The 12,580-nt window shown below is 40.5% G+C and overlaps 1 protein-coding gene across 1 annotated transcript; it reads left to right on the forward strand.

Moving 5' to 3' along the window:
• The first annotated feature begins 5,370 nt into the window (after positions 1-5,370).
• LOC127357357 (cholecystokinin) lies at positions 5,371-9,416 on the forward strand. The gene is made up of 4 exons (XM_051389494.1): positions 5,371-5,474; positions 6,184-6,304; positions 6,422-6,577; positions 8,978-9,416. The coding sequence occupies exons 2-4, from the start codon at positions 6,184-6,186 to the stop codon at positions 9,106-9,108; spliced, it is 408 nt and encodes a 135-aa protein (XP_051245454.1). The 5' UTR covers positions 5,371-5,474; the 3' UTR covers positions 9,109-9,416.
• Positions 9,417-12,580: the final 3,164 nt, after the last annotated feature.

Below are 12,580 nucleotides of genomic sequence, written 5' to 3' on the forward strand. Positions count from 1 at the left end.
CTGGGCCTCCATCCTCCTCTGAATGCAGCAGAGAGTCCATTTTTTTTTTTTACATCACTCTTGAATCTGAATTCATTGGGACTCAAGTGCTGCTAGACCATCTATGTATCCACACACCACCAGCACCGTCCACATGTTGGCGGTGTGTGTGTGTGTGTGTGTGTGTGTGTGTGTGTGTGTGTGTGTGTGTGTGCTTGAATTGTATGGAGAAAACATACTGGCATATGCATACACAAGTGTGTGATTGGGGCTCTGGTGTTTGCTACTTGAGGTGAGGATGCAGCTTTAAGGCTTCACATGGAGAGGGTTGCTGACAATGGCTGGTCCTAATGGGATTATGTGACATCATGTGCACTTTGTCATCCACAACACAGGGACTGCTCTGCGTGCGAGAACTAATTTGCATATGTAGCAACCCTGCCATAGTTTGAGGTTTTTAAAGTTTTTTTATTAATTTAATTTTCACTTAAACCCATAGTTTGTTTGATGAAAAGATTTATACAGCCAGCAGCAGTTAGCCTTAGCTTAGCACAACGAAAGCTAGCCTGGCTAGTACGAAGGTAACAAAACCTGCCAGCCAGCAGAAAAGGTCACTAGTAACACTTGCCTTCTTCCTAGAGTCTCCTGTGGTCACCAGCCAGACTTTCTTCACTGTTACATTTGGACAGAGGCATGCCATCTTCCAGTCTTTGTGCTAAGCTAACTGGCTGCTGGTAGTACTGTATACAGCCATGAGAATGGTATCCATCTTCTCATTTAACTCTGGCTAAGATAGGAAATAACCAAAATGCTGAACTATTGCTTTAAAAAGTTTTAATTTGTTGACAGTGTGCTTCTGTGCGTTATTATTTGTGCCATATGTTTAATGGAGAGCTCAGCTGAGCTTGTATCGAAATGCAATAAATATTTTTTTCCTGTAAAACAAAAGGGGACATGCGCTTCACAAGTGTAAACCAATTTCTATCAATATCGGAGTTGGGCCTCATCACTTGTACAAAAGCAAAGCTTCATCAGTGATTTGGATGAAACTGGATCATATTTCATGTAGAAAATATTTTCTTGCAAACAGCACTTTTGCTTTCTGTTTCATTAAAGGACCAGTGGGGTTTAGTGGCATCTAGTGGTGAAGTTACGTATTGCAACCAACTGAATACTGCTTAACTGTTAAGTGTGAAGGAGAAAGTGTGGTGGCTGTGCAAAAACACGAAAAGCTCCATCTAAAACCAGTGTTTGGGTTGTCCGTTCTGGGCTACTGAAGAAACATGGCTGTTCAACTTGCTGGACTCCGTAGAAGAGGACCTGCTCCCTCTGTAGATAAAAACAGCTCATTCTAAGGTAACAAGAACACCTTGCTTATTATTTTTTAGCTGATTATACACAAATGGAAACATACCTATGAATATTATATTCATTTTCTGCCAATGGATCCTCCTGAATGTTACACACTGGACCTTAAATGAATGTCTATGAAATCAGTATCAACTTCTTGTACAAGAAAAAGGTGTCAGGTTCCACCAACTCTTTGTAATTAAGTTCTCTATTAAAATGACAGCCTTGATATGCTGACTTGACCATCTTTATTATCTAAACACACACACGCACACGCACACGCACACACACACACACACACACACACACACACACACACACGCATGCACGCACACACACACACGCACGCACACACACACACACACACACACACACACACACACACACACAGAGATACTCTTATAGAAACTAACAGATGGGTGTACAGTATGTAATGTTCCTGATGCCATGAGACTCCTGCTGAGCTTGTAATTGAAGCACAGCGACGTACAGAGAGTCGCAATTCACACATGGAAGATATTACCTACAGTTCAGCAGATTTAGAAAGTAAAATCATCAGGAAACGGAAATATGTGAGGGAGCTCCAGATTCTACCTTGTGGGAAAAAATGGTCTTCTGAGACCGGTCTAAGTGCATATTTGTGTGTGTGAGTGTGAGACGACGCCACAAAGACAGATACATTAATAGATCTATGCATTATTTAGCGTGTTTACTAACTGTATACCAAAGCTGTAGCAAATGCCCTCAGCAAGGGGTCTCTCACTGTCTCTCTTTATAATTGCAGATTTCTTTCAAAGAAAGCTCTTCACTGTCACTAATTAGACGCTTTAACAAGCATTTAAACTCCAGTCAGTTCAGTCCTGATGTGAGTTGCATGCATTCAGATGGGCAGTCAGCTCACAGGCTGATTTTTGCCCGCCTACATTGGGAGGTGAGAGAACAAACATGTTCAACAGGTTGCCTTGTGGCAGTCCATATCTCAAACTCAAAGACACACACATATGCAGAAATGGCTAAAAGTATATATCTCAAGTAGAAACTCAAGACCAAAACTCAGAAACACACATTTCACACACATGCACGCCTCCCACACCACATGGTTAATTAATTCTAATTTGAACGGCCGTGGCCTCACCTCCTACACTCATGCCTTCTGATGGTGCCTGGAGAGACGTTACAGCATCCTCAGTAAGCGAGAAAGACAGGCAGACTGAATGTGAAAGAGTGAGATGATGTGATAGAGAGAGACTCATTGCTCCTGAGTGACGACTGGTAGTTTTGGCCCAAAGTTCGGCAAGCAGCCTCGCAACTGGCAGCCAGAGGTGGCTGGATTGAATTATGTGGATTTTATACCAGGAAATTCTATAATGTGATGTCAGTAAACAGCATACAACAGACACACAACCTAATATCTGATATCTGTTACCAGATTAATCCAACCATGACTAGACAGAGCACCAACTCACTACTGTTTAGGAAGAAGTTTGATCAGAGTGGCATCTAGGCAACAAGATCTCTATCAACATCTATTCAACTGTGCTTCATTAGTGTTCATTAGAGACTATATTTAATGCTAATGTAGGAAGTAGTATGATGTTCTCATACTGTAGTGAAAAGAAAAGCTGAAACGATCTGGATCAACTGACACAAAAACACAGTGAACATTTTATAGATAAATACAAAATGAACCTTACAGATATGTTGAAAAATGTTAAATATGTGCAGAAGTAACTTTTTCATCAACTTTATCATTATTTAGATTATGCAAAATAGCTGCATGTGAACATGATTAGTATTTTTACATAATGACTACCAATAAAAGGCACAATCTGTATTTTTTGTTTTAAATATATTCACGTTTAAATCGACATTAATAGAATTTTTGGCCACTTGGGGGCAGCACAACAAGCAGATGACTTGACACTGTCATAATGGCTATGTTCACACTGAAAGCCTTAGCGCTCAATTCTGATTTATTGCTCATAATTTTTCACAATATTTTTTAAATGTGGCTCATACCAGATTCCAGTGTGAACACCAAAAAGAACAATAACATCCTACGTCACATGCAGCATGCTGTCGTTTGCAAATAAACATGGAGGCCATTGAAGACAACATGTACAGTTTCAGTGGAAGCCAGCAAATTTATGAGGGATGATAGGAGGAGGAGAATGAAGAGAAAGACAGTAAAATGATTAATTATAGCTTTTTGTGAAGCAATGTCTGTACGGAGGTGTGTGCAGAGTCGGAGCAAACACAGACCGGTTGATTCGATCCCTCAAGTTTTGCTTGTACAAAGGTTTTATTTTACTTTTGAGGTCGAACACCTCACTGTGCGTCCACTGACGACCTCCTTCACAACTGTCTTCCATTTTTGGATTCACAGAGTGGCCATAAAACCAAACTAAGAGCCGAAAGATGCTAAAAGATAATATATATATTAAAAGAATAAAATAAAATGCAGTGCAAGTATTAAACTGTTTGTAAGATGTAAACTCTGGGAAGTGTTACCTTTCTGTCATCTGAGCGGATGCAAACTAATTACATGAACATAATTCATAGAAATTTGGTGCAATAGAGATCAGGGTGGAGTCATTTCTCTGTTACAGCCTCACTTTTAATTTTAACAACTAAGACAATAATATTTTTACATAACAAAGCCAGCAGCTTTAAACCCCATTTTAAGTACTCCTCTGACCATATATATTGCAGGTACATTCTTATGTTTGATTAGATAGATTAAACTGATCAAGATTTTGAAATATTGGCCTGTTTTGGTCCCTGAGTAGCAGGTTTCAGGTACATTGACTCTGGGTAGTGTGGCAACCATTTTCTTTTAATTTGAAATATGTATGTAGTGTTTGAACAAGTCATTCATCTCCACCAGCAATTATAAGTCAAGTATCAGGGGAACAGTTGCTAATTTTAACAGAAACTTCTGAGGGATGTAATGGTAATTTATTTGGGAGCAAACGAGCACTTGATCCATATTTAATTGAATGTCAGCACTCCAGGAGGAGAGATACTTTTGAGTACCGATCACTTTATGTGTGTGTGTTCATTCAGTCAGCTCTCCATTTTAAATCCGTCACTCATTTATCTCTCTTAGTTAGACTACAACAATAAAAGGATGTCTGTATTTCTCCTCTGTGATTCCCCAGTGGATGTTAACCTTATTTAACAGCCTCACTGATGCTACATTGTTATGTCCACATTATCTCAGCAGGTACAAACAGCTCCGGTCCCGTGGCAGAGATCATAATCCCGTCACGCATCAGCGGGCTGTCAGCCCCATTAATAAAAACATTAACTCACTACAGCTGATCAATAGCTATTGACTCAGGCTGAATGATTTGCTACACCTGCATGATCAATGAGCCGGGGTAATCCTGGGTGGTTAGAGAGAGGGGGGAGAGAGACCGCAGGAGGATGGTGGAGATGTCTCAGTTCGAGCTCAGTCACCTGTTAAATGAACAAAACTGAAGAGTCTCCTCTCTGCTTCCGCCCACTTTTTAAGTGTGAACATCCGCTGACATCTAATACATGTGTGGGTGTGTAAAAATACACACACACAGCTTCCCTCCCACACACACACACACACACACACACACACACACACACACACACACACACACACCTCATGACAGCAGTTAAAGTGTAGTTAATACTGAATACAATTCTAGTTTATTTTCATCAAAATAAAGAACTTTTCAACACTGTTTTCAAGCTATACTGTTGATCCATAATTCACTCGTATGTGCAGAACACACTTAAACACACTCTATTACACACCCCACACACACACACACACACACACACACACACACACACATAAAATGTATTAATGCACGTCAACGAGGCAGCTCCTGATGTTGAATTTTATGATGAGCAAACAGACAATAAAACTGAAGCATGCTGTCTTATTGTTGAGGTTGTAGCAAATTCATCCACATTAGACTTGCTAACACACCGAGGAATACACAGGATGTACACCGAGGCAACACACACACACACACACACACACACACACACACACTCACAGGACGCTGAGCGGGGAGTATAAAAGGGGCATCCTTCTCACTCAACAGAGAAGTGCTCTCCTCAGTCTCACACACTCCTCTTACACGCCAATCGCTTTTCTCAAGGTAAGGAAACCACATTTTCTTTTTTACTCTCTGACAGCAGGGTTTTTAGCATTTTAGGAGATGGGTTACTTCATTATCAGGCTGGAATTCAAACAACAAGGCAATTTTCAACCTGCTGATGTAACGAAAGATGGCAAAATGTATATGTTCTGTTTCAAATTTGCCTTGAATTTTTTACATTTTTGGATGTAAATGAGTGTGAATACATCACATTAGTTAGGTTTTGTTCAAATTTGTTTAAATAAATTAAAAGTTATATATAAAGACAAATTTACTTGCTTACCATTTTTTTAATGAGATTGTTTCCTGACAGCAAAGTGGAAAGAAATTCTCTCTGCATTGACAAGCAGGTTGATCTGACCTGCTGAAATTGAGCTCAGGATATCAAGATCCAAGTATCTACAGTGTTTTGCCTGCTGTGCCCCTGGATCATGGTGTGAATATGCTGTTCTGATTCACTCGCCTCTTCGGTGCAGTCAGAGTGATCATTAACTGTGAAAGAGCAGTTGTCTGGCAGATGGCAGATTGTCTCAGTTGTAGTTTTTTAGTGTGGAAGATGACTGTTGAGTCAGGAGACGATAACGCCTGCTAAACGCAGACTGGACTGCATCTCAGATTCCTTCTTACTAAACTTTCCCTGTGTGTTTTCTCTCTCTCTCTCTCTCTCTCTCTCTCTCTCTCGTTCTCTCTCTCTCTCTTTGTGTTTTAGATGACTGCAGGGCTATGTGTGTGTGTCGTGCTGGCAGTCCTGTGTACAAGCTGTTTGGGGCTCCCTTTCTCCTCCCAGCTCTTTGACGAGGGCCAGCGCTCCCTCTCCGCACCTTCTGAAGGTACAAATCTCACCGCAGGCAGAGACAAGCCCCCTGAACGATTTCATTAATACCACAATAAGTTTTCATATCTGACATCTGCTCTTGTGTGTGTCTTTGTTTGTCTGTATTGAGTAGCTCTCCTTGAGGCTGACATCCACACCTTGGGAGAGCCCCACCTCCAACACAGCCGCTCTGCCCCCCAGCTGAAAGCTCTTCCTCTGGCTGAGGAGGATGCAGACTCCCGAGCCAACCTCAGCGAGCTGCTGGCAAGACTCATCTCCTCCAGAAAAGGTGTGTGTGTGTTCCTGTTTGTCTGTTTGCATGTGTTTTGGTGTCATCCTACAAAAGCTTAAGGGTTTTAAGGGATGGAGGGTGTGTGCATGTGAGTAGCCTATGTAAAGAAAAACATCTGGCAACAACAATATTTGCAACATTTTCAGAGACAAGTGCATTTCCCTGCCATCCTCCTCCCCCCCCGTCTTGCTAATTACTGGAATCAGCGCACAGCCTGCTTTGTAAAATGAATTAGTGGCTCTGAAAAGCTTTTGTGGTTTGAAAGAGCAAGTATTAGTGTGCACAGCCTTCCGGCCATTCGCGTCATGCCATTTTATTTCACTTTTTTCTCCCCGTCTGACTCCAAGTGGCTTGAATTTTTTTTCCCTTCCTCAATACCAAGAAAATTCTATTACCCCTGTCATAGTACCTCACGCTCAGCGCTCGGATCTCTCTGACTGTAGGACATGACGGAGGAAATATCTGGGTTCTCACAGTACACAACACACACACTTAAACACACTGTCAAGAACTGAAATTTTCAGCTTGGCTTCCAAAAACTGACTTTGTGCATGTCTAGAAAGTCTTAAATTCTGCGCACAGAGCTTTTAGACAGCCAGCTAAATGTTTGGGGCTCAAAGCTTACAGAAAGACACTGGATGCTCGGAAGAAAGGTTTTCTCTAAGGTCAGTGCTCAGTAAGTGATTTAAAGATAATTTCAAGTCATTTTCAATTCCAACAGACTGAAAAAATAGGTGAGATTGTGGATTTTAGTTCTTAAGAGTGGACGATGCGTTTTGGTCTGTTATGTTAGACATAAAACACAATTTTTCCACATTCACACACACATACGCATCACAATTAATAGACAGATTCACACAATTCAGCTGTAAAATATATATTTTGTTGTTGCATAATCTTTAGTTTAAGACTTTAGCAACAGGAAAATGCTAAACAGAAGTCAGAAATAGTTCAATCAGACAGAGAATTCTGTAAAATGTCAAAGGGCACATTGACATTGATATGTAATACCTAAGAGATTGTGTGCATGTGTATGTTTTCTTAATCGTGTGTGTGTGTTTGTGGGTGTCTGTGTTCGTGCGCTCGCTGTTCACTTTCATGTTTCAGTGTAGGAGGTGTCGTTGTCGAGCCTTCTGCAGCCAATCTTCTCAGCACACCAGGGAGCTGAAACGCTGTGTTTATGTGTGTGTGTGTGTGTGTGCACATCGGTTTGTGTGTGTGTGTGTCTGTGTGTGTGTGTTGCGTAGGAGGATGTGGGTGGAGTGAAAACAGCATCTCTGTGAGCGTTCAATTGATTACAAAACGGATAGCATTCCTGCTTCACTTCACTTGGAATAAAAAATGTCGGAGATTCAGAGATCAGAATGTTTTACAAGACGGGGGGAGGTCGCAGTGTGTGGGGTGAGGAAGAAGAAATGAGGGTGCAGTGATCATTTATTTCAAGGGAATGGACACACACATTTGTGCACACATACACATTGATAAATATACATGGACACACAAAGGAAGAGAGGGTAATGGTATGCTGTCACCCTTAAGTCCAGCTGTGGTTGGAACATCCTCTTTAGTGTGTGTGTGTGTGTGTGTGTGTGTGTGTGTGTGTGTGTGTGTGTGTGTGTGTGTGTGTGTGTGTGTGTGTGTGTGTGTGTGTGTGTGTGTGTGTGTGTGTGTGTGTGTGTGTGAATGTGTGAATGAGGGAGAAAAATAATGAGCGAGAGAGACAGTTAAAATGTCCAAAAGCAAACCAGCTTCACAGCAAAAAAACAACACAAATCTAAAGAAGAGAACTTAAAATCCAAATAGTCACATAGACCAAACATAATCAGTCGTCAAATATGGCAAACACTTCTTTCTCCGTAATTATGTAATGAACTGAACTAACTGCTAAACTGCCATCTGAGGGCATAAAATTTGACCCGCCAAAAAACTTGTAAAAGTGACATTTTTTTTATTAAAAGCATAAATCACTGAAAATACATTTTAGCGCACAAAGACTATTAACTGCTGGGTTTTATGAGAGCATCGTTTGTGTCCAATCTCACCCAAAAACTGCCACATTTAACCAGATATAATTATTCCAACTGAACTATGATCTTTTGATTATTAAAAAACACTAAATAAATCCTATCAGTTCTGTCAGTGTTTTACAGAATGAATCTGATTAAAGTCACCTTCACTGTGTTTTTGCACCATGTTTGCTCGCACCTCACTTCCACAATCAAGAGCATTTCAAACATGCTTTCTCTGGCATAAACACACAAAAAGTAGGACCACAATCAGTGAAGTTTTTATCCTCCTTACTCCAAGGAACACTCATTTCCCCCCTGCTCTGTTTCTCCTCCACCCACTCTTTCTGTCACCTCCACCCCTCCTCGTCCTCCCCACTTCTCCTCCCAGGTTCTGTGCGCAGAAACTCCACGGCTAACAGCAGAGGACTGAGTGCCAACCACCGGATAGCAGACAGGGACTACTTGGGGTGGATGGATTTCGGCCGTCGCAGTGCAGAGGAGTATGAGTACTCCTCATAAAGGGAAGTCATACCCCTACGTACGGGCACACGAGGAAAAAGAAGAAAAAAAAAAAAAAAAACTCCACGCAAGCTGGCTCCTCACTGTCTCACAATAAGAGTCTATTTATGATGTATTTGTTGTACATTTGTTTGTAAGACTGTAATAATGCAATATACATATGCCAAATTTTGCAGAAAAGCTCTCACTGTCCAAGATTTGTTTGTTTCTGGTTTTCTCTGGTTTCTTTATCATTTTGGGTGGAAAGGGGTGGGATGGTATCAGGGTCTGTTGAGACTAACTGGACTGAATAAAGATTGAAAATATCACTCCCTGCATATGAATTCTTCTAATACAATGCATGCTGCTTAAATTGGACCCATTAACATTCATTGGGTGCATTGATACAGTGTGTCACAAAACAAGATTGTCTGTGACACCTCATTACTGCTGCAAACATAATCTCAGATTTTTATGCATCTCTGTTGCAATGTTATGTTGTGAACAATAACATCAAAAGCGGATGACAGTGTGAGCATGTAAAACTCATAACATATGAATAAGCACACACACTCTACGAGTCTTTTTTGGTGATAGTTTATGAGGGCAAGGGCCTTCTAAATAAAAGGATATAATATAAAAACTTAAACACTTGACTAAATCATTTGTCATATATTACCTTTCAAAATCAGCGTCACATGTCTATTCTGTCTCATTTCATTTCTTCCCTTTCTTTATTTCTACACTCCACCAACTAAATAAGATCCCAACACAGAATAGGTTTACGAGTACACAGAGTATGACTGGAAAGAGATTGTTGATTGGTTTTAGATGCAATAGACTGAGGCACAGTCAATACAAAATTAATTCACATATTTTACGTGACTCCCTCGGTTTGGAATAAGATGGACCACAGTTTATCACCCCCGTGTTTCATCTTTCATCACTGTGGACACGTTTCCAAGCTTCGGCACTGTATAGAAAAGTGTGGTATTGTGACGTAAATCTAAAATAATCATAGTTGATGTGCTTTTTTTGCTGCTGGGTCCTCCATCAGAAGATTTGCCATTTCCCTCTCTAGAATTAAATTAAAATTTAAACTTGTTCAAACTCATGCCACTGCCATCTTATGCTATGAAGAAATGTTTCATCTGTTACCACAGACTATATCCCTCCAGATATTTAGAAGGTATTATTAAAGGGACTATCTTGAAATGGGGATCTGTTGGTGAAAGAATGTTTTTGTTCTCATTTGGATGCTATCTGCAAAGTTATTGATACTAGTAATAGTTTTTTTTTTTTTTACTTATTTAAATGACTAAAATTGTTAGATTTTTTTCTCAAATATGTGTTTTGTAGAGATCACCATGAAAGATATGACCTCAGTGTGCATGCAGATCCATGAGTATCCCATGGGACCTGCCATCCACTTCTTGTCCTCTGCCCAGTTGATTTTTTTAATATCAAATGTTTAGTGTAATAAGTCAAATATGTTGAATTAAAAACATACAAATAAATAGAGGTGTGTTACATATATTGCATAATCAAGGCACCTGTGTATTATTGCTAATATCTAAACTAACAAAATGATTTCAAATAATTCTTTTTCCAGTGTCAAAAGTCAGTGTCTTTGCTGATAAATGATGAAAGCAAACTCCTGCACATCAGAAACCCATGGTGGATTATGGGTAATGATGCTGGTTTTAGACTATGATGAATGTTAAGGCAGAGATGTCTGATGCTGAGAAAAAGGGTCAGTGTGTAGCTCCACAAAGGAGATGAAAGTCTGTGAATGCATCATTCAGGAAGCGTGCCGGGGAATGACCGAGAATATCTTCAAAAGAATGAAGAAGATCATTATGAGCTTTAACATCTGTGCTAAATATTGAAACAGTTTGAAGTGTTTGGAGAAACGGATATTGATTGAATTATTAAAGCAGGCTCATAATAAACCATAATAATTGCTTTTGGCTCCACTAGAGAGACAATAACAGTTTAGGAGAGCCTAGTATGTTTTGATGTTATGAGAACATTTGTGATTAAACATCTTTAGGCAGTAAAAGAGATTTGATGACGTGGTATGGACACTTATTGTTAGAGCTCACTTAACATTTAAATTCTCTTTGTTACGATCATCCTGAAAACAACTGTGACAAAGGCTAGCAGACAGGGTGCTAGGTTCAACCTGTTGGAGGCATTAGTAAAGGAAAGGGGAGGAATCCATAGTGGTGCTGAATTGTGATGAAGGAGCCCATTATGCTGCTCCTGGCCCCGTGTGTTAAGTGAAAGATGTGTCTGTATGAGTGAGAGGTGGAGAGAGGGATCGATGAACAAAGCAGGCTCGGTGAATTATTCAGAGAAGTGGTTTTGGATGTTGGGGGAAGAGAGGGTTTACCGTGTTTGTGTGTGTGTTGTGTGTGTGTGTGTGTTTGTGTGTGTGTGTGTGTGTGTGTGTGTGTGTGTGTCTGTGTGTGTGTGTGTTGGGCAGTGAAGCCGCTGGCTCGGACTGAGGTCGTACTTGAATCAGAAACAGAGACTTGAGATTCTGATAGGACCATGGGAATTGACTGAAACTTTCTGTTTAAAGAGCTGAGGCAGAAAACTTTGGAGTTAAAGGCTCTGGAAAGGTTTAAAGGCTGCAGTGGGATTGCTAGTAAATATCTGGTGTGTGTGTGTGTGTGTGTGTGTGTGTGTGTGTGTGTGTGTGTGTGTGTGTGTGTGTGTTTACCAGCAGATGTGTGTATGTGTGTGAATGTGGATATCTGCTACGAGTGCAAATGATACAAAAAAGGTCAAAAGGCGAAAGCATGCGTCGCCGACAACGTCTTACACGGAGTGATTGGAGCACTCATATATGCATAAGTGCTCTGTTTCTGTGCTAATGGGCAAAGCCAAGCCACACACTCTTGAAAAGAACATGAGCTCCAAGAGCATGGCTGTAATGAAGATCCAGCAACGGTAACGAGCAGATGGTCTGAGCTCTTCCTGGACCATCTATGAAACTGGCTCGATGCACCGCCTTTCATTCTCTGTCCCGTCTGTCTCCAGAATTTCCATTCTTTAACTTCAGATCAGCTTCAGTCAATTCAAAGGCATTTTACTGGCATCTAAAACAGAAGAACGCATGGTAAAAGCAGGGAAAGAGAGTTCCTGATTGTAAATGCAACTAGCAACCATAAGCACATAACACACATATAGATGTAGGAAACATCACTACGCATTTTGAACTTTAAAGAAATAGTTTGTCATTGTGAGAATTACGCTTATACACTTTTTTGCAGAGAGTTAGATGAGAGTTGTAAAATGTGCTGTGACTGAGAATTCTTGAAAACTTGTTAGCAAATGAGCAGAAAAGTGGAAATACATAGCTAAAGAGAAATGGTTGACATGCTACTCCAACCGTTAGTACGAATGCAAACGTGACTGAGCCACTGAAACAACTCTACAGCCATGCTAGCGCTCTATGTTCTGTCAGGCTGTATTCAGGCACAGT

This window comes from Dicentrarchus labrax, unplaced genomic scaffold, assembly GCF_905237075.1.
Source record: "Dicentrarchus labrax unplaced genomic scaffold, dlabrax2021, whole genome shotgun sequence".
NCBI lineage: Eukaryota > Metazoa > Chordata > Actinopteri > Moronidae > Dicentrarchus > Dicentrarchus labrax.